The sequence below is a fragment of the Papio anubis genome, chromosome 10 (genome assembly GCF_008728515.1).
Source record: "Papio anubis isolate 15944 chromosome 10, Panubis1.0, whole genome shotgun sequence".
Classification (NCBI taxonomy): Eukaryota; Metazoa; Chordata; class Mammalia; order Primates; family Cercopithecidae; genus Papio; species Papio anubis.
Window position 1 is genome coordinate 12511265 of NC_044985.1, and position 27079 is coordinate 12538343.

General features: G+C 39.1%; 1 protein-coding gene across 1 annotated transcript in view; it reads right to left on the reverse strand.

The window, feature by feature from the left end:
• Positions 1-27079, reverse strand: part of LOC101007610 (5-hydroxytryptamine receptor 5B) — a 33587-nt gene that overhangs the window by 1859 nt on the left and 4649 nt on the right. Inside the window, exon 2 of the mRNA XM_031651192.1 lies at positions 173-443. Coding sequence (XP_031507052.1) covers positions 173-443 — 271 coding nt within the window. The remainder of the gene's footprint in view (positions 1-172; positions 444-27079) is intronic.

Here is a 27079-nt window from a genome sequence, read left to right on the forward strand (position 1 = left end):
ATACCTGATGTAAATGACGAGTTGATGGGTGCAGCACACCAACAAGGCACAAGTATACATATGTAACAAACCTGCACGTTATGCACATGTACCCTACAACTTACAGTATAATAATAATAAATAAATTAAAAAATAATAATAATTAAAAAAAAAAAAAAAACAGCTGTGTAAATCAGGGGGTTGAAGAAAGAATTGGAGTAGCCAAGCCACAGAAATATGCTTTTCCAGATGGAGGGCAGGCTGCAGGCACAGAGTGGACTGATGAACTCCGTCAGGAAGAAGGGGATCCAGCACAGCACAAACACGCCAATCAGAATTCCCACCATCATGGTTGCTCGCTTCTCCTTCTGCTCCCGCCAGGAGTCTCCGCTCGCCTGGAAGGCCACCGTTGCTCTGCAATGTGCGGTGAACACCATTTCGGCCTCATCAGGTGCTTCCTTTACCTTGCAACAAAGAAAATCCCAGCACTTTGGGAGGCCGAGACGGGCGGATCACGAGGTCAGGAGACCAAGACCATCCTGGCTAACACGGTGAAACCCCCTCTCTACTAAAAAATACAAAAAACTAGCCGGGCGAGGTGGCGGGCGCCTGTAGTTCCAGCTACTCGGGAGGCTGAGGCAGGAGAATGGCGTGAACCCGGGAGGCGGAGCTTGCAGTGAGCTGAGATCCGGCCACTGCACTCCAGCCTGGGCGACAGAGCGAGACTCCGTCTCAAAAAAAAAAGAAAAGAAAAAAAAAGAAAATAATGGAATTAAAAAATAAAACAGAAAAACAAGGAAGAAGCTGAACAAACCAGAAAGACAACAACTCCTCTTACACTTGTCAGAGAAGTGAGATCACAGGGCTAAATGCTGCTCCAAAAATGGTCAGGTGAATATAGAGCATCACCACTTACCAGAGCAAAAACCCACAACCAGAAACTTCTGCAGGAACCAGTGCTGGGGTAAGAAAACGTAAGCTCTAAACTGACAAATTGCCGGAGGCTCAGTGTGGAAAAATCTGACAGTTAAAAAATCCAGGAAGACTTAGTCATGGAGTGGGGTAGAGGGTAGAGGTGTACATTTTTATGTTTTATTGTTTCCAGGGTCTCTCTCAAGTCCTCACAGTAAATACTGGAGAAAAATCACCTTGTGCTTTTGGCAAGGGGAAGGGAAAGGAATCCATTTTGAAATATGCCAAACCATTCTGTTCTTTTTTTTTTTTCTTTTTTCTTTTTTTTTAGAGGAGGAGTCTTCACTCTGTCCCCCAGGCTGGAGTGCAGTGGCACCATCTTGGCTCACTGCAAGCTCCGCCTCCCGGGTTCGCGCCATTCTCCTGCCTCAGCCTCCCGAGTAGCTGGGACTACAGGCGCCCGCCACCGCGCCCAGCTAATTTTTTGTATTTTAGTAGAGACGGGGTTTCACCGTGTTAGCCAGGATGGTCTCGATCTCCTGACCTCGTGATCCGCCCGCCTCAGCCTCCCAAAGTGCAGGGATTACAGGCGTGAGCCACCACGCCTGGCCAACCATTCTGTTCTTAATAGGGCCTATCCTCATGAGATTAATTTACCAGAGCCTAACCTGAGGGCTTTTATCAGAGCCCAGTCTACCTGGAGGAAGGGAAATACCCACCTCCAGTCCCCTGTAGCCATCCTGCCCCACCTAAGGGGGAAGTAGGACTGAGAAGCACTAGTAAAGTTTACAGTCCAGGCACACAGGCTAAAAAACAACTGAGACCTAATCACAGGACTACAGAACACTTCCCCTTCTCCCATACCTCACCACCATATTAACTAAAGGTCCATCTACCACAGTTCCTTTTACCCAGTGCATCATGTCTACCTTTCAACAAAAAAATTACAAAGCACACTAAAAGGCAAACAACACAGTTTGAAAAGACTGAACAAGCATGAAACCAGTCATAGATGGCTATGATGTGAGAATTATCAGACAAGGAATTTTTTTAAAACTATGATTAATAACAACTTTAAAATAAAAAGAAGACAACATGCAAGAAAGATGAGTAATGTAAAGCAAAGAAACTGAAATTCTAAAAAAAGAATTTTTTAAATGTTAGATATCAAAACACCAACAGAAATGAAGTTTCCCTTTCATAGGTTCATTAGTAGACTGGGCACAGATGAGGAAGGAATCTCTGAACTTCAGGATATGACATTAGAAACTTTTGAAACCAAAACACAAATAGAAAAAAAGATGTATAAAAATAGAATAGTCCAGAGTGGTGAGACAACTACAAAAGTTGTAAATACACTTAATGAGAATACCAGAAGGAGAACAAAAGGAATATAAGCAGTATTTGAAGCAATGATGACTGAGAATGTCCCCTAGTTAATATCAGACACCAAGCCACAGATCCAAGGAGGTTAAAGAAGAATAAATACTGGATATAAAATACAGACACCTAGGCATGTCATATTTAAACTTGAGAAAAGCAAAAATAAAGACAAAAATCTTGGAAGAAGCCAAAGGGAAAACCTATAGATAGCAAAGATATGCATTACATCCAGCTTCTCTTCAGAAACCATACAAGCAAGAAGAGTGTGAAGTAAAATGTTTAAAGCATTGAGAGAAAAAAAAATCCACCAACCTAGAATTCTATATCTTGGAAAATTATCCTTTAAAAATGAAGGAGAAAAAAAAAAACATTTATCAGACAAAAATCGAGGGAATTTGTTGCCAGTAGACCTGCCTTGGAAGAAGTGTTAAAGGAAGTTCTTCAGAAAAGGAAAATTACATATCAGAAACTCAGATTTGTGTAAAGAAAGGAAGAGCATCAGATAATTAATAAGTAAAGATACAATAAAAACTTTTATTTTTCTTATTTGATCTAACAAGTTCAAAAAATAATAGCAACAATGTATTTGAAGATATATATATACACATACACACACAAACACACTTATGTAAGCTATATATAAGTGAAATGAATGATAGCAAGATACAAGAAATGGGAGCGAGGGATTAGAATTATTGTGTTATTATGAGGTATGTGTTCTACCCATGAAATAATATAGTGTTATTTGAAAATGGACCTGGATTAGTTGTAAATGTGTATTGCAAACTCAAGGGTCAACCACTAAAAAAAAAGTGAAGAAGTGTAACTAATATGCTAAAAAAGGAGAGAGAAATGAAATAATATTCTCAATTAAAACTATAAAGGACAGAGCTGTACACAGTGGCACAGACCTATAATCCCAGCTACTCAGGAGGCTGAGGCAGGAGGATTGCTTCAGGCTCAAGAGTTTGAGAACAGCCTGGGCAACATAACAAAATAAACAAACAAACAAGAAACCTACAAGGGGCAGAAAAACAGTGCAAGAGAAAAATAGGAACAAAGAAAAAAGACAACAAATAGGAAACAGTAACAAAAATGGTAAATATTTATTTATGTCAGTAATCACCCCAAACATCATTGGTCTAAAGGCACCTACTAAAAGAGATTGTCAGAGTGGATCAAAAAACAAGGTAACTATATGTTGTCTACAAGAAACCCACTTTAAACATAAAGACACATATAGATTAAATGTAAAGGGATGGAAAAAGATATACCATGCTAACACTAATCAAAAGAAAGAGGGAGTAGCTAATTTCATTTCAGGCAGAGCAAACTTCAAAGCAAAGAAAGTTATCAGAGACAGGGGGGAACATTACACAATGATAAAGTCAGTACTCCAAGAAGACATAACAATTTTTAATGTGTATGTGCTTAAAAACAGAACCAAAATATATGAGGCAAAAACTGATAGAACTGCAAGAAGGAACGGATGACTTCATTATTATAGTTGGAGACTTCAACACTTCTGTATGATAAATGGACAAATAGAGCAGGTAGAAAATCATTAAAGACATAGTTGAACTCAACAACACCATCAGTCACGTAATATAATTGACATCTATAGACTACACAGCCTACAACAGTAGATTACACATTCCTCTCAAGCTCACCTAGAACATTCACCAAGGCAGACCACATTTGGCCATAAAACACACTTTAACAAATTTAAAAGAAGAGAAAGCATACAAAGTCTGGCTTTTTTTCTTTCTTTCTTTCACAAAAAGAATAGAAAATCCTCAAATACTTGGAAACTTAAAAATCACTTTGAAATAGCACATGGGTCAAAGAAAAAAATTGATGAAAATTTTAAAATATTTTCAAGTAAATGAAAATGAAAACATCAAAATTTGTGTGATGCTGCAAAATAGTACTTAGATGAAAATTTATAACACTTTATATATTTTTATATATATTAGAACAAACATCTAAAATCATTAATCTAAGCTTTCACCTGAGGAAACTGATGAAAAAAAGGGCAAATTAAATCCAAAATAAGCAGAAGAAAAATAAAAATTAGAGCAGAAACCAACGTGTGAAAACAGGAAATCTATAGAGAAGACCAATGAAACCAAAAGCAGGTTCTTTGAATAAATAAATAAAATTAATAAACTCTAGCCACTCCCTGGATCTATTTGTGTTGTGCTGAACCCTTATTAACTTCAGTTGGGAAGGCACCAGGTTCAAGAGACTGAAGAAGAGACCAACAGCCAGCAAACGAGACATGGGGTTTTATCAAGGGCTTACATACAGGGGAGAGAGTCCAGTGGTGGTAGGCTGGGCAGGAGAACTATCTTGCCTTCAGAGGCGAGCTGGACAAGAAAACTGCAACCTCTTGCAAATAGCATGTAGTTTATATTGCATTTTCACTTAACACCCTCCTCTTAACAACCTCCACCTGGAAACCTTCATGTAACCCAAAACTCAGGGCCTGAATCCCCTGTATGGCCCATGTCCCACAGGATGGGATGGGACAGGGGTTCAGCTCTCCTTCAGAGACAAGGAACAAATCTGCAGGTCGGCTACTGCTGGACTCCCTAGTTCAAAACACATTCAGGTGTATCTGCCATACAGGGTCATTCTATGGGCATGCTTAAGTTACTGTGTCAGATGCATTTACCCTACAATTTGGAAAATCATTCAGCCAGTCCGAAAATAGATCATGGAGATGAGGACAGAAGGTCCTTTCTTTTGCCACTATACATCCAGCATCCTTCCCACCTGCCACTTAGAGGGAAAGAGAACAAACAGTATCCCCCTCATCCGGGATGGCAAACACATACTCTCTGAAGAGGCAGCTGAGAACTGGCCTGCCAGCCAGAGACCCGCTTTAATGACCCATTCCAAGGTTTCCCAGTCCCCAGGCAGTGGGAGCTGCACGTCACCTTTTCCATTTACAAGAGGTAATACTGACACATCCACATTCTTGTAGACTCTCATCTCGTCACCAGAGGAAGTCTGAATGACAAAACGTGGCATCCTGAAATCAGCCCATGAATATTTAGCAGTCCCTTGTTAGGAGAGAAAAAACATCATCAGAGCATGAGAGGAAGTGGAAGGTAATTTTGTTGTTATTTTTCTCCCACTAAGCTCATTAATGGGCACTTTTCCAGCCGTTTTTCTGCTGACTTAAATGACCTTCCAGGCACTTGAGTTCCTCCACTGTGTAATGAAATTCCAAATCCTCGTTAAGCTATTAGAGTAAGGAAATTGATGGGGTAAGTTCAGTTCAAAGAACTCCTGGGGGAAGAGAAACAGAAAAGGCAAGTCTGATTAAAGTTCATTTAAAACACACTGGGCTCTACCACTGTAGCACTGAGCAGGGTCCACCTGTGGTCCGTCAAGATGTCTGTTTGCTAGAAGACCTGTGTTCACAGCTTTTCAGCCTGAGCCTGGTACAACCTGCGCAGAGTGATGCTGGAAGGCAATGGAATCTTTCCAGAAACAGCTTCAAAGAAAACGAGCCAACTGTGGGTGATTATTATTTTTGTGTGTGTGTGTGTGTTTTTTTTTTTTTTTTTTTGCTAGGTGACGACTAACTTGGTTTTTTCAGTTCAATGGGTAATGTCTCTTAGGAAACCCAACAGAAATGAACAAGAAGCAGTATAACTCCTAGGAAACTGCTATGAAACAGACGCTGTACTACATCCCTGCAATGGATGACTTTCATTCTTCCTCACACCAGACCCTTAAGGGATTATATTATCATCCCCACTTCACAGCTGAGAAACCACTATGAAAGGTTAGATACCATTGTCCGAAGTCACACAGTTGCTTATTGTTAGAGCTGAAAGTGAAACTTGTGTCATTTGAAGGAGAGTCCACACTCTTAACCCCTACATGTTACTCTGCATCTTTGAGTAAAAGTGATTGATCTGAATGGGTCCCTATGGAATCTATTTTAAGGGTCATATTTATGTTGGGGAGCTTGCAGAATGAGCATCTGTGGCTCCTCAGGCAATTTCTGGGGCTTCTAGCAACCAGCTCTGGGGGCACCCAGAGTGTCCCTCTTTCCTCTTGTCTCTCCTCAGCCTTTGGCCCTCAATGCCCCTCTGCACACCTGTCTGATGACCACTTATGCTCAAGAGGCCTCTGACCCTGGATTTAGAATCCGCTCATTGGGAAGGTGAGAATACGAATGGTTGAATCCACACAACCAGTACTACCTGGCACTTTCTGGTCCTGTTGTACAAGCAGGGGTGCTCTGAATACAGAGGCTGGAGAGAGGGAACACTATAAACAATGCCACACACGCAGGGAAAGGTAGAACCAAGTTACCTGCCCAGTCTCTGTGATTCCAGGACCACAGGGTTTCTTTCTGCCATGCTAAAACATGACCTAAAAGATGAGTTCACCTAAATGTCTTTATAGAGTCTAGGGCTTTTCCATTCAAAATTAACTAGGAATCAAATCTGTCAGACAACAAATGCTCAGACCTGGATTGATCACCTACTGTGTGCATAGGGACAATGTACTGAAATTTCTCATGAGGTCTCAATTTTAAATATTCTGTCCCACTATTCCCATAAGTACTCTGATAGCAGGGCATGAATTTGAAGAAGTCATTCAGAATATTGTGTCATGACCAACACTCTACAAGGGTAGGGACCTTGAGTGTTCTGTCCACTGAAGAATCCCTAGCACCTAGTGTGATATACGGTATACAGTAAATACTCAATAAATATCTATTGAATAAAGAAATGCTTGGGGAGACAATTGTCTTGCGAGTTTCTTGCATTCCTGCACATTTTGCTAGCAAAGATTCTGGCAGCCTTTGTTACAAACCAGTTTTTCAAGGATGTTTGTAGAGCAAACAGCTCTGGAAGATAGAGACACTATCTCCCAGTGGAAGAGAGGGTAAACTTGCTTGCAACCCATTATAAAAGATTCAGGCTTCTTTTATAATGTAAGAAATATGTAATATAATAATACAAAAAATAAGAACAGAAGGAAGGCTTGTTTACTGTCCAACACCAGGCAAAAGAGATTCGGGTTCCCTAATCTAGGAGTTCTCTTCTGTGATGCAAATCCATCAGAACTATCCACATCACTCCTGTGGGACTTTGAATGAAAGGGGAACTGATCCATAGCTGAGGCTCACACTGTGTAATAAAGTCTTTCAATTCCAACCCAAGAGCCTCATGTCTTCTGCCACCATCCAGCAATGGAAGGCTGACCTGTTAGCCTGCAGGCAGGGTAAAATCTCAGACCCTTCATAGTTCTTGACATATGTCTAGCACTTGGTTAGGTGGCTCCATACATGGTCCTACTCAGTTATAACAGCAACCACGTAAGGAAGGAAGGAGGAAACCAAGGCTCAGAGCACATTAAAGATTAGCTCCACCTCCAAGCTGGGTCCCCATCTCTAATCTCCTACCAGGAAGAACCTTACCTCTATCACAGGCTCACTGTAAGGACTGAAGGATACAGTGGTACAGAGTAGGCCCTCAGTAAAGGTCAACTTCATGGCGCCCATCTCTTCCCACCCCTCTAAAAAGTGCCAACTGCCACAGAAAAAAACCTACAAACCTTCAATCCTCTGATGTTGTCAGATAAATGTCTTAGGAAGAAGAAATAGAAATAGAAAAAAATCAGAAGGAAGGATAGTTCCTAAATCATTTGTGGAACTTACCACTTTGTGTTTTGACCACAAGGATCACACACTGACTACAGCAAGATGCTTTACAAAGTTGGTGTCAGGGGACCACATTAATCCTAACAGTGACTCAAGCCCTACCACATCTGAGGAGAGAACATTAAAACTTTCCAATTAAGCTTGAAGGCAATCTGGATTATAACTGGAAAGTACAGTTTCTCACCAGAGCTTGTGGATCAGGGCTCAGAACACCTGAGGCTTCATTCTCTCTGTCCAAGGTTTAGTGAGATAACCAAGCCCAAGTCTTATTTCTCGCCAAGGCACTTTAAAGAGATAACTAATCAAAATAGCCCCCAAAGTAAACAAATGTGACTGGCTTATTTTAGAACCCAAAACAGAAAATTTTCTCAGCTGTTTCTTAAGGAGATTTTCTTGTAAAAACAAAAGGAGAACACTGATAGGCTTGAAGAAAATAAGTTTTCCCCTTAGTGTAATTATAGGCACTACAGAATGTAGTCTTGCTAAACTCTCGAGTATGATCATAACATAAGGCACGATTGCTATTGCTATTTGGAAAACATGGATTTTTGTTGTTGTTGTTGTTGTTGTTGGGAGTTTAGTCACCCTGGCATGGCTAAAGAGCTACTGGAGTTAATGCTGAGGAGGGGAAGGTGTAATCAAATGTGTTCATTAAGGTTAAGTACATTTGTGTTTTCAGCTCTGGTATCATCTGATCTAAAATCATTCCCCTTTACTAGTGGAAGCTGATTCCTTGTACAGGGGGCGGATGCAATGGGGAGAGCGGAAGTTGTGTCTTTTTCACATGCATTATTTAGCTTCAGTGTTCTTGTATGTGCCTTACAGGGCCAGGGTTCCAGGACAGAAGACTACACCTACCTCCAAGAGTGCTAGTTAATACCCTCTGTGGGTTCCTTCTCACAGGCGAGACAGCACTACAGAAGGCTGAGCTTCATCCTCCAGGGAAGGGCTTCAGGAATTGTTCCATGCCAATTGGACAAGCTAGCAGCTGCATAGCTTTCTGGGTAGCAAGTTCAAAGCTTCCTTTAATTTTTCAAGGGAATTTTGTGACCTACTCCAAAAAGTTAAGAAGCATGGAGTTTAGGTCTTATTTTTCTACTGAGAAGTCCAAAGTTCTCCCAAAACTACACAGATATAAGAAATAGCTTTTTGCAAGGTCATATGTGGAGACACGATCCCTATACCATACTTGTTATATCTCTTTTGTTTCTCTCCCTCCTCCTCCATTATTCTCTAACAATCTGATAAGAGAGAACATAGGGAAACAGAGGTAAAGAGGCAGGATGAACATAATGATGTAGGGGGAACAAGGAAGAACTTTATAGAGACTGAGAGAATCAGGGATATTTCTGAAGGTGTAGGGAAAATACTTGATGCATCCAAGTATTTCTGAAAATTTTCAGACAATTAGGTGCCAGTCTTAAAGGAATCGAACCATAAGCCAGATGTTTTGTTATCACTGATACAATTTGATTCATAACATTTAATTTTCTAGAGTTAAAATAACCTTGCAGTCTGGTATGAGAATGTGATTGAGCCCACAGTTTTTAAAATAGAATCAGAAGAAGGGTGGTGATTTTCTACTGCCCTCTTTTCATATCTGAGCTCAGGCTGAACCCAGCTCTCATTTGTGGTTTTATGTGCAAGCCCACCAGCCATTCAGTCTTTCAGGTGATCCAGATTACAAGTAAGCATTGGAAAAGCAGTAAAAACACAAAAGGTTTAGACAAGGACTCTACAAGAAAAGAAAGTTACAGGCCAATATCTCTGATAAACATAGATGCAAAACTCCTACACAAAATACTAGCAAACTGAATTCAATAGCACATTAAAAGGAACATTCACCATGATCAAGTGGGATTTATCTCTGGGATGCAAGAATGGTTCATCATACACAAGTCAATAAATGTGCTATACCACATTAACAGAATGAAGGACAAAAATCGTATGATCATCTCAATAAATGTAGAAAAAATTCTGGACAAAATTCAACATCTTTTCATGATAAAAATTCTCAACAAATTAGGCATAGAAGTAATGTACCTCAACTCAACACAATAAAGGCCATATATGACAAGCCCACAGCTAACATCATACTCAGTGGTGAAAAGTTGAAAGCTTTTTCTCTAATATCAGGAATAAGACATAGATGTCCAGTCTCATTTCTTTTCAACATATAATACTGGTGAAGTTCTAGCCACAGCAATTAGGGGGGGAAAAAAAAAAAAGAAAGAAAGAAAGAAAAAGAAAGAAACGTAGGTAAACAAAAGAAAGAGAGAGAGACAGGAGTAAAAGGCATCAAAATATAGAAGGAAGAAGTGAATATCGTGTTTTTTTATAACATATTTTCTTTTTTTCAGACAGAGTCTTGCTCTGTCACCCAGGCTGGAGTGCATTGGCATGATCTCGGCTCACTGCAACCTCTGTCTCCTGGGTTCAAGCAATTCTTCTGCCTCAGCTTCCCGAGTACCTGGGACTACAGGCATGCACCACCACACCCAGCTAATTTTTGTATTTTTAGTAGAGACAGGGTTTCACCATGTTGGCCAGGATGGTCTAGATCTCCTGACCTCGTGATCTGCCTGCCTTGGCCTCCAAAAGTGCTGGGATTACAGGCATAAGCCATTGTGCCCAGAAGACAACATAACCTTATATATATAGAAAACTATAATACTCCACCAAAAACCTTGGAACTAGTAAACAAATTCAGTAAAGTTGCAAATTGTCTCTCAGACCACAGGGCAATCAAACTAGAACTCAGGACTAAGAAACTCACTCAAAACGGCTCAACTATATGGAAACTGAACAACCTGCTCCTGAATGACTACTGGGTACATAACAAAATGAACACACAAATAAAGATGTTCTTTGAAACCAATGAGAACAAAGACACAACATACCATAATATTTGGGACACATTCAAAGCAGTGTGTAGATGGAAATTTATAGCACTAAGTGCCCACAAGAGAAAGCAGGAAAGATCTAAAATTGACACCCTAATATCACAATTAAAAGAACTAGAGAAGCAAGAGCAAACACATTCAAAAGCTAGCAGAAGGCAAGAAATAACTAAGATCAGAGCAGAACTGAAGAAGATAGAGACACGCAAAAACCCTCCAAAAAATCAATGAGTCTAGGAGCTGGTTTTTGAAAACAGCAACAAAATTGATAGACCGCTGGCAAGACTAATAAAGAAGAAAAGAGAAGAATCAAATAGACCCAACAAAAAATGAGAAAGGGAATATCACCACCGACCCCACAGAAATGCAAATTACCATAAAAGACTACTATAAACACTTCTACACAAATAAACTAGAAAACCTAGAAGAAATGGATAAATTCATGGACACATACACTTTCCCATGACTAAACCAGGTAGAAGTTGAATCCCTGAATAGACCAATAACAGACTCTGAAATTGAGGCAATAATTAATAGCCTACCAACCCAAAAAGTCCAGGACCAGATGGATTCACAGCTGAATTCTACCAGAGTATGAACTGGGTACCATTCTTCTGAAACTATCTAATCATTAGAAAAGGAGGGAATCCTCCCCAATCTCGTGATGAGAAACTAACAGATCCTCTGACAACAAACGTTATAGAAGACATTAACAGGAAGAGAATTTAGACTATTATCCTTTGATGAATATCATGTAAAATCTCATTAAAATACTTTGAAAATTGAATCAGCGGCAGACAAAGCATTCACCAATTCGCAATGAATAACGTACCTCAAAAAATCATAAGACGGCTATGACAACCTAGCGTTTAACATCATACTGAATGGGCAAAACTAGAAAAATTCCTTTGAAAATCAGGTACATAGATGCCTCTCTCACTCACCCATTCAACATAAAAGTAAAGTTCTGGTTAGGGGCAACTGTAGGTAAGAGAAAGAAATAAAGGGTATTCATTTAGGTGAGTAAAATCTGTCCCCGCCGTAAGATGACATGATTGTATATTTAGAAAACTCATCGCCCCAGCCAGAAATCTCCTTAACCATGGGCAACCGCTAAAGTCTTGATACAAAATCAGTGTGCAAAAATCACAGCATTCCTATACACCAATAATGACAGCAGGAGGTTCCACGAACTCCTATTCACAATTGGCTCTAAAGAGAATAAACAGAACGCAACTTGCAAGTGATGAAGGGACCTCTTCAAGGAGAATACATGTCCACCGTGCCAGCAGTAGTATACAAAACAAATGGGCTAACACCTTATTAGGAAGAATCATTTTGAAAACTGCCCATGTAGTTTTACATATTCGACAAGCATCCCAATTAAGCACTTTCTTCGAATTGAAAACTACTTTAAAGTTCATATGGAACCAGACCCTACTGTAACCTTAAGTCAAACAACAGCCGAGTACTCACCACTTACCAAACCCACCATGGCGTCGCTATAATCAAACAGCAATTGGTACCAAACAAATGGAACAGAACAGAGTCCTCGAGCACAATACCACATCTACAGCCATCTGATTCTTTACAAACCGAGAGCCAGAAAGGATTTCGGTTTTAATAAATGAAAGCCTGGAAAACTGGCCAGCCAAGGCAGAAAGTGCTTTAAAGTTCATATGGAACCAAAAAAGACCCCACATTGCCAAGGGAATCCTAAGCCAAAAGAACAAAGCTGGAGGCATCATGCTACCTGACTTCAAACTATACTACAAGGCTACAGTAACCAAAACAGCATGGTGCTGGTACCAAAACAGAGATATAGACCAATGGAACACAACAGAGCCCTCAGAAATAACACCACACATCTACAGCCATCTGATCTTTGACAAACCTGACAAAAACAAGAAATGGGGAGAGGATTCCCCATTTAATAAATGGTGCTGGGAAAATTGGCTAGCAGTAAGTAGAAAGCTGAAACTGGATCCTTTCCTTACTCCTTACACGAAAATTAATTCAAGATGGATTAGAGACTTAAATGTTAGACCTAAAACCATAAAAACCCCAGAAGAATACCTAGGTAATACCATTCAGGACATAGTCATGGGCAAGAACTTCATATCTAAAACACCAAAAGCAACGGCAACAAAAGCCAAAATTGACAAATGGGATCTAATTAAATTAAAGAGCTTCTGCACAGCAAAAGAAACTACCATCAGAGTGAACAGGCAACCTACAGAATGGGAGAAAATTTTTGCAATCTACTCATCTGACAAAGGGCTAATATCCAGAACCTACAAAGAACTCAAACAAATTTACAAGAAAAAACAACCCCATCAAAAAGTGGGCAAAGGATATGAACAGACACTTCTCAAAAGAAGACATTCATACAGCCAACAGGCACATGAAAAAATGCTCATCATCACTAGCCATCACAGAGATGCAAAGCAAAACCACAATGAGATACCATCTCACACCAGTTAGAATGGCGATCATTAAAAAGTCAGGAAACAACAGGTGCTGGAGAGGATGTGGAGAAATAGGAACACTTTTACACTGTTGGTGGGACTGTAAACTAGTTTAACCATTGTGGAAGGCAGTGTGGCAATTCCTCAAGGATCTAGAACTAGAAATATCATTTGACCTAGCCATCCCATTACTGGTTATATACCCAAAGGATTATAAATCATGCTGCCATAAAGACACATGCACATGTATGTTTATTGTGGCACTATTCACAATAGCAAAGACTTGGAACCAATCCAAATGCCCATCAATGACCGATTGGATTACGAAACTGTGGCACATTTACACCATGGAATATTATACAGCCATAAAAAAGGATGAGTTCGTGTCCTTTGTAGCAACATGGATACAGCTGGAAACCATCATTCTCAGCAAACTATTGCAAGAACAGAAAACCAAACACCGCATGTTCTCACTCATAGGTGGGAACTGAACAATGAGAACACCTGGACACAGGAAGGGTAACATCACACACCGGGGCCTGTTGTGGGGTGGGTGGAGGCAGGGAGTGATAGCATTAGGAGATATACCTAATGTAAATGACGAGTTAATGGGTGCAGCACACCAACATGGCACATGTATACATATGTAACAAACCTGCATGTTGTGCACATGTACCCTAGAACATAAAGTATAATAAAAAAAAAGAAAAAATAAAAGAAAATAAAATACATAAGGAACTTGAAAAACTCAACAGCAAGAAAACAAATAACCTGATTAAAAATGGACATATGACTTCAATTGCTATTTCTCAAAAGAAGATATACAAATGGCCAAGAGGTTTATGGAAAAAAAATCAACATCACTAATCAGAGAATGCAAATTAAAATCACAATGAGATATCACATCATATCTGTTAGAATGGCAGTTATCAAAAGATGAAAGAGAAGTGTTGGTAAGGATGTGGAACAGAATGCTTGCACATTGTTGGTGAGAATTTACATTGGCACATCCATTATGGAGAACAGTATGGAGGTTACTCAGAAAACTGAAAAGAGAATTATCATATGATCCAATAATCCTACTTCTGGGTATTTCAATTTCAAAATAATTGAAATCAGTATACTGAAGAGATATTTTCACCCCTATGTTCACTGCAGAATTATTTGCCATAGCCAAGATATTAAATCAACCTAAATGTCCATCAAGAGACAAATAGGAAAAATATGGTATATATGTATGATATATATGGGGTGTGTGTGTGTGTGTGTATATATATATAAAATACTATTTAGCTTAAAAAAGGAGGAAATTCTGTTACTTTTGGCAATATAGTTGAAGCTGGAGAACATGATGCCAATTGAAATAAACCAGGCACAGAAAGATAAATACTCCATGATCTCACTTTTATGTGGAATCTAAAAAAATCAAACTTATAGAGGTAGAAAATTGAGTGGTGGCTACAGAGGCTGGAGGGTAGAGGGTAGGGGGACTGGAGAATGGAGAGACTTTGACTATATGGTACAAAGTTCCAGTTAGACAAAGGGAAAAACTTTCAAAATCTGTTGCATAGCAAGGTGCCTATGGTTAATAATAATGTGATGAATATTTAAAAATTGCTAAAACAATATATTTTAAATTTTGTCACTACAAAAAATAAAACGTGAAGTGATAAATATGTTAATTTTCTTGATATCCATATGTGTTTGTGTATGTGTGTGTGTATGGGTATATATACATGTGTATATATATATCCCAAAACATTACATTGCTCATTCAGAGGCAGAGCAAAGATGGCCAAATAGAAGTCTTCATTTATTGTCCCCTCTGTAGGAACAACACATTGAACAACTATCCACACAAAGAAGCACCTTCATAAGAACCAAAAATTTGGTGAGTGTATTAGTCAGGGTTCTCTAGAGGGACACAGCTAACAGGATAGATGTATATATGAAGGGGAGTTTATTAGGGAGTATTGACTCACATGATCACAAGGCGACATCCTACAGTAGGCCATCTGCAGGCTGAGAAGCAAGGAAGCCCACCCATGTCCCCAAAGCTCAAAAGTAGGGAAGCTGATAGTGCAGCCTTCAGGATGTGTCTGAAGGCCCAAGAGCCCCTGGCAAATCACTGGTGTAAGTCTAAGAGTCTGAAAACTGAAGAATTTGGAGTCAGATGTTTGAGGGCTGGAAACATCCAGCACAGAAAGAAAGATGAAGGCCAGAAGATTCATTGAGTCAAGTCCTCCCATGTTCTTCTGCCTGCTTTTATTCTAGCCACATTGGCAGCTGATTAGATGGTGCCCACCCAGACTGCGGGTGGGTCTGCCTCTCCCAATTCACGGACTCAGATGTTGATCTCCTTTGGCAACACCCTCACACACATACCCAGGGACAATATTTTGCATCCTTCGAGCCAATCGAATGGACACTCAGTATTAGCCATCACAGTGAGTGATCACAGTTTCTGGTTTTAACTTCATATCACTGAAAGAGGCACTGAAGAGGAAAGGAAAGACAGTCTAGAATTGCTGATACCACCCCTTCGGCGTCCCCTGGCAGTGGCTATGTGGTGTGGAGAGAGAATCTGTGTGCTTGTTGGAGGGAAAGTGCAGTGATTGTGAGACTTTGCATTAAAACTCAGTGTTGCCTTGTCACAGCAGAAAGCAATGCCACGCAGAACTCAGCTGATGCCTACAGAGGAAGCATTTAGACCAACCCTAGCCTAGCCATAGGGGAACCGCCCATACCAGTGGTCAGAACCTGAATTCTGGCAAGTCCCACCACTGCAGGCCTAAAGTGTTCTGGGGATCTAAACAAACTTAAAAGGCAATCTAGGCCACAAGGACTCTAATTCCTGGGCAAGTCCTGGTGCTTTGCTGGACTTGGAGCCAGTGGACTTTGGGGGCAAGTAACCTAGTGAGACACCAGCCAGGGCAGCCAAGGGACTGCTTGTGTCACCCCTCAGCGAACCCTAGGCAGCACAGCTTACAGTTTCAGGAGAAACTCCCCTTTGCTTGAGGAGAAGAGAGGGAAGAGTAAAGATGACATTGTCTTGTAATTTTGATACCAACTCAGCCACAGTAGGATATGGCATCGGGCAGAGTCTTGAGGCCCCCATTCCAGACCCTAGCTCCTGGACAACATTTCTTGACACATCTGGGCCAGAAGGGGGCTTCTGCCTTGAAGGGAAGAACCCAATCCTGGCAGGATTCATCACCTGCTGACTAAAGAGCCCTTGGGCCATGAATAATCAAGAGTGATACCCAGACAGTACAAGCCATAGGCCTTGGATGAGACTCAGGGATGTGTTGACTTCAGGTGTGACCCAGCACATTCCCAGCTATGGCAGCTATGAGGAGAGACTCCTTCTGATTGAGAAAAGGAAAGAGTAAAGGAGTTTTCGTATTGCACCTAAGGTACTAGCTTGGCCGAAGTAGGGTAGAGCACCAAGCAGACTCTTAAGGTTCCCAATTCCAGACCTTGGCTCCTGGACAACATTATTAGACCTGTCCTGGGTCAGAGGAGAGCCCACTGCCCTGAAGAGAGAGTCACAGGTGTCACAGCATTGACCACAAGCTGACTGAAGAGCCCTTGGCACTTAGTGAATATTAATAGTAGCTAGGCAGTACTCGCCACAGGCCTAAAGTGGTGGTAGCCATGGAGAGAGACTCCTCTTGTGGAAAGGGGAGGGAAGAGTGGGAAGAACATGGTCTTGTGGCTTGGGTGCAAGCTTGGCTGCAGTAGATTAAAGCACCAGGTAGATTTCTAAGGTTTCCGACTCTAGGCCCTGGCTCCTGGACAGAATCTCTGGATGTGCCCAGAGCCTAGGAGAACTTGCCGCCCTGAAGGGAGGGACTCAAGCCTTGTTGGCCTCATCACCTGCTGATTGCAGAGCCCTGGGGCCTTGACTGAACCTAGGCAGTAGCCAAGGTCATAGTTATTGCAGGCCTTGGGCAAGACCTGGTGCTGTGCTGGCTTCAAGTCTGACCCAGCACAATCCCAGTGCTGGTGGCCACAAGGGTGCTTGTGTTACCTCCAGGTAGTTCAGCACAGAGCGATTTTGTTTGTTTGAAAGAAAGGGAAGAGAATAAGAGGTTCTTCCCGGTAATTCAGAGAATTCCTCCAGATCTTAACCAAGACCATCAAGGTGATACCTCTCTACAAGCCTACGAGAGCCACAGCGTTACTGGGATTGCATTGCCCCCTAATTCAGATATAGCTGTATTGACTGAAAACTTAGATTACAACACTAAAGTCCCTTTGGATACCTGGAAAGCCTTCCCAAGAAAGATGGGTACAAACAAGCCCAGACTGTGAATAATACAATAAATGCATAATTCTTCAATGTCTAGATACTAACAAACATTTACTAGCATCAAGACCATGCAGGGAAATATGATTTCACCAAATCAATTAAATAAGGCCCCAGGAACCAACCCTGTTGAGACAGATATGTGATCTTTCAGATAGATGATTCAAAATAGCTCTTTTGAGGAAACTCGATGAAACCAAGGTAACACAAAGAAAGAATTTGGAATCTCATCAGATAAATTTAACAAAGAGATTGAAATAATTAAAAAGAATCTAGCAGAATTCTGGAGTTGTAAAATGCAACTGACATACTAAAGAATGTAAGGGTATGTTAGCAGCAGAATTGATCAAGTAGAAGAAAGAATAAGTAAGCTTAAACACAGGCTATTTGAAAATACACAGTCAAAAGAGACAAACAAATAAAAAAGAATGAAGCATACCTACAAGATCTAGAAAATAGCCCCAAAAGGGCAAATCTAAGAGTTATTCACCTTCAAAAGGAGGCAGAGAGAGAGAGAGAGAGAGAGAGGGAGGGAGAGAGAGAGAGAGAGAAGTATAAAGTTTATTCAAAGAGGTAACAGAGAACTTCCCAAACCTAGAGAAATATATCAATACCCAGTACAAGAAGGTTATAGATTACCAAGCAGACTTAGCTCAAATAAGACTACGTCAAGACATTTAATAATCAAACTATCAAAAGTCAAGGATAAAGAAAAGATCTTAAAAGAATTACGAGAAAAGAAATAACCTACAAGGGAGCTCCAATACATTTGGCAGCAGACTTTTCAGTGTAAAACTTACAGTTCAGGAGACAGTGTCATGGCATATTTATCATGCTGAAGGAAAATAACTTTTATCCTAGAATAGCACATCCAGCAAAAATATCCTTCAAACATGATGAAGAAATAAAAACTGTACCACACAAAAGCTGAGAAATTTCAACACCAGACCTGTCCTATAAGAAATGCTAAAGGGAGTTATTCAATCAGAAAGAAAAGGATAGGCTGGGAATGGTGGCAAACACCTGTAATCCCAGCACTTCGGGAGGCCAAGGTGAGCAGATCACTTGAGGCCAAGAGTTTGAGACCAGCTTGGCCAATGTAGCAAAACCCCATCTCTACAAAAAAAAAAAAAAAAAGCCTGGAGTGGCGGTGCATGCCTGTAATCCTAGTGTGAACCCAGAAAATCTGAGACAGATCTCAGTTAATTTAGAAAGTTTATTTTGCCAAGGTTGAGAATGTGCACCCATGATAGCCTCAGGAGGTCCCAACAACATGTGCCCAAGGTGGTCAGAGCATAGTTTGGTTTTATACATTTCAGGGAGACATGAGACATCAATCAACATATGTAAGATGAACATTGGGTGGGTCTGGGAAGGGGGAACAGCTTGAAGTGGAGAGAAGGCTTCCAGGTTATAAGTAGTTAAGAAACAAATGGTTGCATTCTTTTGAGTTTCTGATTAGCCTCTGCAAAGGAGGCAATCAGATATGAATTTATCTCAGCGAGCAGAGGGGTGACTTTGAATAGAATGGGAAGCAGGTTTGCCCTAAGCAGTTCCCAGCTTGACTTTTCCCTTTAGTTGAGTGATTTGGGGGCCCCAAGATACCCTTTCACACTAGCTGCTTGGAAGACTGAGGTGGGAGGATCGCTTAAACCCAGGAGTCGGGGGTTGCAGAGAGTCAAGATACTGCACTCCATCCTGGGTGACAGAACAAGACTCCATCTCAAAAAAAAAAAAAAAGAGAGAGAGAGAAAAGAAAGGCAGGCAGGAAGGAAGGTAGGTATGTTAATAAGCAATAAGAAATCACCCAAAGGCACAAAATTCACTGGTAATTGTAAGTACATAGAAAAGCACCGAATATTATAACATTGTAATTGTGGTGTATAAACTACTCAATCTTGAGCAGAAAGACTAAAAGATAAACAAACAAAAAAAAAAACAAAAAAAAACTATGACAACTTTATAAGACATAGTACCATACAATATAAATAGAAACACCAAAAGTTAAAAAGCAGGGGAACAAAGTTAAAGTGTAAGGTTTTTATTCATTTTCTTTTTGCTTATTTGTTTGCTTATGCAATCAGTGTTAAGTTGCCATCAGTTTAAAATATTGGGTTATAAGATATTATTTGCAAGCCTCATGGTAACCTCAAGTAAAAGAACACATAACACAAACACAAAAAATAAAAAGCAAGAAATTAAAACATATCACCAAAGAAAATCACCTTCACTAAAAGGAAGACCAGAAGGAAGGAAAAAAGACCACAAAACAACCAGAAAACAAGTAATAAAATGACAGAAGTAAGTCTTCACTTATCAACAATAAGTGAACGTAAATAAACTAAACTTTACAATCAAAAGAGATTGAGTGGCTGAATGATTTTTAAAAAACCACAGGAGCCAACAATCTATTTCCCACAAGAAATACACTTCACCTATAAAGACGCACATAGACATAAAGAAATGGAAAAAGATATCCCATGCAAATGGAAACCAAAAAAAAGAAGAAGAAGAAGAAGAAGGAGGAGGAGGAGGAGGCCGGTCACAGTGACTCATGCCTATAATCCCAGCACTTTGGGAAACCGAGGTGGGAGGATCATGAGGTCAGGAGTTCGAGACCAGCCTGGCCACTATGGTGAAACCACGTCTCTACTAAAGATACAGAAAATTAGCCGGGAGGGGTGGCAATGCCTGTAATCCCAGCTACTCAGGAGTCTGAGGCAGGAGAATCAATTGAATCCAAGAGGTGAAGGTTGCAGTGAGCCGAGACTGCACCAATGCATTGCAGCCTGGGTGACAGGGTGAGACTCCATCTCAAATAAATAAATAAATAAAGGAACACAAATAAAAAGGAGTAGCTATACTTATATGCAACTAAATAGATTTCAAGACAAAAACTATGAGACAAAAAGGTCATTATATAAAATAAAGGGTTCAATTCAGCAAGAAGATATAACAATTATAAATCTATGTGCTCCCAACATTGGACCACTCAGATCCATAAAGCAGATATTAGTAGAGCTAAAAAGACAGACAGACCACAAAACAATATTAGTTGGAGATTTCAACATTCTACTTTCATTATTGGACAAATTATCCAGACAGAAAATCAACAAACCAACTTTGGACTTAACCTGTGCTATAGACCAAATGAACCTAACAGATATTTACAGAACACTTCATCCAACAGTTGCAGAATATACATTTTTCTCCTTAGTACATGGATCATTCTCATGGATAAACAGTATGTTAGGCCACAAAGCAAGTGTTAATTAATTTTTAAAAAAATGAAATTATGTTACGTATCCTCTCTGACCATAATGGAATAAAACTAGAAATCAATAACAGAAATTTTGGAAACTATGCAAACATGGAAATTAAACAATATGCTCCCAAATGACCAGTGGGTCAATGAAGAAATTACGAAGGAATTTAAAAATTTATACCCTGGGTGCGGTGGCTCATGCCTGTAATCCCAGCACTTTGGGAGGCTGAAGCAGGCAGATCACGAGGTCAAGAGATCGAGACAATCCTGGCCAACATGGTGATACCCTGTCTCTACTAAAAGTACAAAAATTAGCTGGGCACGGTGGTGCATGCCTGTAATCCCAGCTACTCAGGAGGCTGAAGCAGGGAAATCTCTTGAACCTGGGAGGTGGAGTTGCAGTGAGCCGAGATCCCGCCATTGCGCTCCAGCCTAGCGAAAGAGTGAGACTCTGTCTGAAAAAAAAAAAAATTATTTAACAAATGATAATGGAAACACAATATACCAAAACCTATGAAACACAGTGAAAGCAGTATTAAGAGGAAAATTTATAGGTGTAATTGCCTACATCAAAAAAGAAAAAAAAAAAAAAAAAAGAACCTTTCACAAAAAGCCCTAATGATGCATTTTAAAGAACCAGAAAAGCAAGAGCAAACCCAACTCAAAATTAGAAGAAAATAAACAATAAAGATCTAGCCAGAAATAAATGAAATTGAAATGAAGAAAACAATAAAAACATCAAGAAAATGAAGACTTAGTCTTTTGAAAAGATAAACAAAGCCAACAAACCTTTACCAGATAAAGGAAAAAGAGAGGAGACCCAAATAAATAAGATCAGAGATGAAAAAGGGGGCATTACAACCGAGAGCACAGAAATTCAAAGGATTATTAGAGGCTACTATAAGCAACTATATGCCAATAAATTGGAAAGCCTAGAAGAAACGGGTAGCCTTCTACCATGGTTGAACCATAAAGAATCCAAAACTTGAACAGATCAATAACAAGTAATAAGAACAAAGCCATAATAAAAAGTCTCCCAGCAAAGAAAAGCCCAGGACCCAATGGTTTCATTGCTGGATTTTAGCAAACATTAAAAGAACTAATACCAAACCGACTTTAACTATTCTGAAAAATAAAGGAGGAAGGAATACTTCCAAACTCATTCTGTGGTGGGCAGTATCATCTTGATACCAAAACCAGACAAACACACATTAAAACAAACAAACAAAAAACTATAGACCAATATCCCTGATAAATGTTGATGCAAAAGTCCTCAACAAAATACTAGCAAATCAAATTCAATAACACATTAAAGATATCATTCATCATGACCAAGCAGAATTTATCCCAGGATGCGAGAATGGCTCAACATCTGCAAATCAGTCAATGTGACACATCATATCAACAGAATGAAGGACAAAAGCCATACGATCATTTCAATTGATATTTAAAAAGCATTTGATAAAATTCAACATCTTTTCATGATAAAAACCCTTTAAAAATTAGGTATAGAAAATAACATATCTCAACACAATAAAAGCCATAAAAGACAGAAACACTGCTAGTATCATATTGAATGGGAAAAAACTGAAAGTCTTTCCTCTAAGATCTGGAACATGACAAGGACATTGTCCATGATAAGGACACTGGATCATGACAAGGACAGTGTCCATGACAAGGACACTGTCACCGCTGTTATTCAACATAGTATGGGAAGACCTAGCTAGAGCAATCAGACAAGAGGAAGAAATAAAGGGCATCCAAATAGGAAAGGAAGAAGTCTGATTACATTGTCATTGTTTGCAGATTTGGAAAAACTTGAAGATTCCACTGAAAAACCATTGGAACTAAAAAGCAAATTCAGTAAAGTTGCAAGATACAAAATCAACATACAAAAATCAGTAGCATTTCTATATTTCAATAGCAAATAATCTGAAAAAATAAATTTAAAAAGTTATTCCACTTACAATAGTTACATATAAATACCTAGGAATTAAAGAAGTAAAGGATCTCTAGAATAAAAACTATAAAAGGCTAATGAAAGAAATTGAAGATGACATGTAATCCTAGCTACCTGAGAAGCTGAGGCAGGAGAATCACTTGAACCCAGGAGGCAGAGGTTGCAGTGAGCCGAGATCATGCCACTGTACTCCCGCCTGGGCAACAGGGTGAGACTCCTTCTCAAAAAAAGAAAAAGAAAAGAAAAAGAAATTTCCACAATATAATGGAAAGGTATTCCATGTTCATTGATTGGAAGAATAAATATTGTTAAAATGTTCATACTACCTAAAGCAATCTACAGGTTCAATGCAAGCCTTATGAAAATACCAACAACATTCTTTACAGAAATAGAAAAAACAATCCTAAGATTTATATAAAAACACAAAACAACAAAACTGGAGGAATTATATTACTGGACTTTAAACTGTACTACAAAGCTATAGTAACCCAAAGCATGGTACTGGCATAAAACAGACACAAAGACCAATGGAACAAAATAGAGAATGCAGAAAAAAATCCATGTATCTACAGCAAACTCATTTTTGACAAAGGTTCAAAGAACATACACTGGGGAAAGGACAGCCTTTTCAATAAATTGTGCTAGGAAAACTGAATATCTGTATGCAGAAGAATGAAACTAGACCCTTATTTCTTGTCATATGTAAAAACCAATTCAAAATGGATTAAAGACTTAAATCTAAGACCTCAAACTATGAAACTACTGCAAGAAAACATTGGGGAAGCTCTCCAGAACATTTGATATGGCAAAGGTTTCTTGAGTAATACCCCACAAGAACAGGCAACCAAAGCAAAAATGGACAAGTGGGATCACATCAAGTTAAAAAGATTCTGCAGAGCAAAGGAAACAATCAACAAAGAGACAACCCATAGAATGGTAGAAAATATTTGCGAACTATCCATGTGTCAAGGGATTAATAACCAGAATATATAAGGGGTTCAAATAACTCTATAGAGAAAAATCAAATAATTTGATTAAAAAGTGAATAAAATATTTAAATGGACATTTCTCAAAAAAAGACATACAAATAGCAAACAGGTGTACTAAAAGGTGCTCAACATCATTGCTTATCAGAGAAATGCAAATCAAAACTACAATAAGATATCATTTCACCCTAGTTAAGATGGTTTGTATCCAAAAGATAGGCAATAACAAATGCTGGTGAGGAAGTAGAGAAAAGGGCACCCTTGTACACTGTTAGTGAGAATGTAAATGAGTATAGACACTATGAAGAACTGTTTGAAGTGTCTTCAAAACACTAAAAATAGAGCTACCATATCATTCAGCAATCTCACTGCCAGGCATATATCGAAAAGAGAGGAAATCAGTACATAGAAGAGATATCTGCACTCCCATGTTTATTTCAGTGCTATTCACAATAGCCAAGATTTGAAAACAACCTAAGTGGTCATTCATAGATGAAGGATAAAAAAAAATGTGGTACATACATACAAACAATGATATCCCATCATAACAGCACGGATGGGACAGGAAGTAATCATGTTAAGTGAAATAAACCAGGCACAGAAAGACACACTTCACATGTTCTCATTTATTTGTGGGAGCTAAAAATTTAAACAGTTGAACTCATGGAGATAGAGAGTTGAATGATAGCTACTAGAGGCTAGGAAGGGTAGTGGGAGGTGGTAAAAGAGAAGGGTTCATGGGTACAAAAATACAGTTAGATAGAATGAATATGATCTAGCATTTGATAGTACAACAGGGTGAATATAGTCAAAATAATTTATTGTACATTTAAAAATAACTAAAATAGTATAATTGGATTTTTTTTTTTTTTTTTTGAGACAGAGTCTCACTCTGTGGCCAGGCTGGAGTGCAATGGCACAATCTCAGCTCACTGCAACGTCCACCTTCCCATGTTCAAGCAATTCTCCTACCTCAGCCTCCCAAGTAGCTGAAACTACAGGCACGCACCACCACGCCCAGCTAATTTTTGCATTTTTAGTAGAGATGGGGTTTTACCATGTTGGCCAGGATTGTCTCGATCTTTTGACCTCGTGATCTGGCTGCCTGGGCCTCCCAAAGTGCTGGGATTACAGGTATGAGCCACCACGCCTGGTCTGGATTGTTCGTAACATAAAAAAGGATAAATATTTGAGGTGATGGATAACCCATATACCTTGATGCGATTATTACACATTGCATGCCTGTATCAAAATATCTCACATGCCCTATAAAAATATAAATCTACTGTATACTCACAAAAATTAAAAATATAAAATTTTTTAAAATTACATTGTATCCCATAGATATATATGATTATTGTCAGTTTAAAATAAACATATAAACATAAATGGCTCTGTACAGATTTTGGGTCACTTGGGGCCTACTGCATGTAACCTTTATGTCAGTGTGTCATTGTTCAAGCAAAATGTCAATGTAATACAGCATTATCTAAAATCTATGCTCCAAGTTGACATAAACCCTAAAGCTCAATACCTCACATTTACTTTGCTCTTTACAATTTACATAGTGCTTTCCCATACACTATTAAATCTTTCAAATACCATTGTACTTTGGACAGCTTTCTAGCAGAGCACTTATAAGACTTTATTGCATTTATAATTCTATAATTATAATCTACTAAAAATCCACTGGGATCAGGAAACTGCTTATTCATTCTTAGAAACCTCAGAGGACATTGCCTGATACATAAGATCAGTAAGTCAATCAAGTAATTTTGAACACCACGTTCAACACTTTTTGGAAAACACTTCTCCCAAAGATGAAGCCTAATTCCTCTTTTCTTGAGTGTGAGCTGGACTTAGTGACTCACTGCTAATGAGTAGAAAATAATCATATGTGACTTCTGAGACTGTCATAAAAGGCACTGCAATTTCCTCCTTGTTTCATTCTCTTGGATGGCTTGCTCTGGGGAAAGTCAGCTATCATGTGGTACCACCCAAGTAGCCCTTTGGAGATGTCCTTTTCTCAAGGATCTGAAGCCTCTTGTCAACAAGCATGTGAGTGCTCCATCTTGGAAGCAAAGTTTCCAGCCCCAGTCAAGCTTTCGAATGACTGCAGCCCCATGCAACATCTTGCCTACAGCCAAAAGAGATGTCAGGTCAGAACCACCCAGCTAAGCCATTCCCAATGCCCAACCCACAGAAACTGTGAGTTAATACATGTTTGTTCTTTTAAGCCACTAAACTGTGGGATAATTTTCTACATAAGCAATAAATAATCTACCTATGATTATAAGGAATAGCAATAAGAGAAATAAAATAATACTTTTCTTATTATTTATAAGAGAAATAGAAAAATAACGAAAGTAATGTGGTAGCTATTATTTATGGTTTACTATTTGAGGGACTCCACATATGCTAGAATCTCATTTGCTCTTCACAAGATTATTATAAGACACGTGGTAATATTTCCATTTTACATATGCAGAATTGTAGGTGTAGATTAAGTCACTTGGCTGAAGTGCTAATCAGTGGCAGTCGAAAAAATGGAAATCCATGTCTCTTTGTTTCCAAGTCCCATTCTCTTAACCACTATGTACATTATCTCCCAATATGTATGTATGGATTAAGAATGAGTGCAGGAGCCCAATTCACAATTGCAAAGATATAGAACCAACCTAAGTGCCCATCGACGAATGAGGAGATAAAGAAAATGTGATATACATAATGGAATACTATTTGGCCATAAAAAGGAATGAAATAATGTCTTCACAGCAACTTGGATGAAGCAAGAGGCCATTATTCTAAGAGAAGTAACTCAGGAATGGAAAACCAAGCACCATATGTTCTCACTTATAAGTGGGAGCTAAGCTATGAATATATGCAAAGGCATACAGAGTGATATAATGGGCTTTGGAGACTTAGAAGGGGATACTAGTCTGGTGACAACTGCACTAAAATCTCAGAATTAACCACGATATAATTCATCCATGTAAACAGAAACCACTTGTAGCCCAAAAGCTATTAAAAAATATATTTAAAAACTTTTAAAAGAAAGCAATAGTACAATTAAAAAAAAGAATGAGGGTAAGATATTAACCAAGGTTTCATTATAATTTGTGTGGTCCCTAGACATCTTTGCCTTCATGTATCCCTTCCTTCATTAAGAAATACTTAAAATTATGTTAATTTAAAGACTATTATAAGCAAGTATAAGCAAGA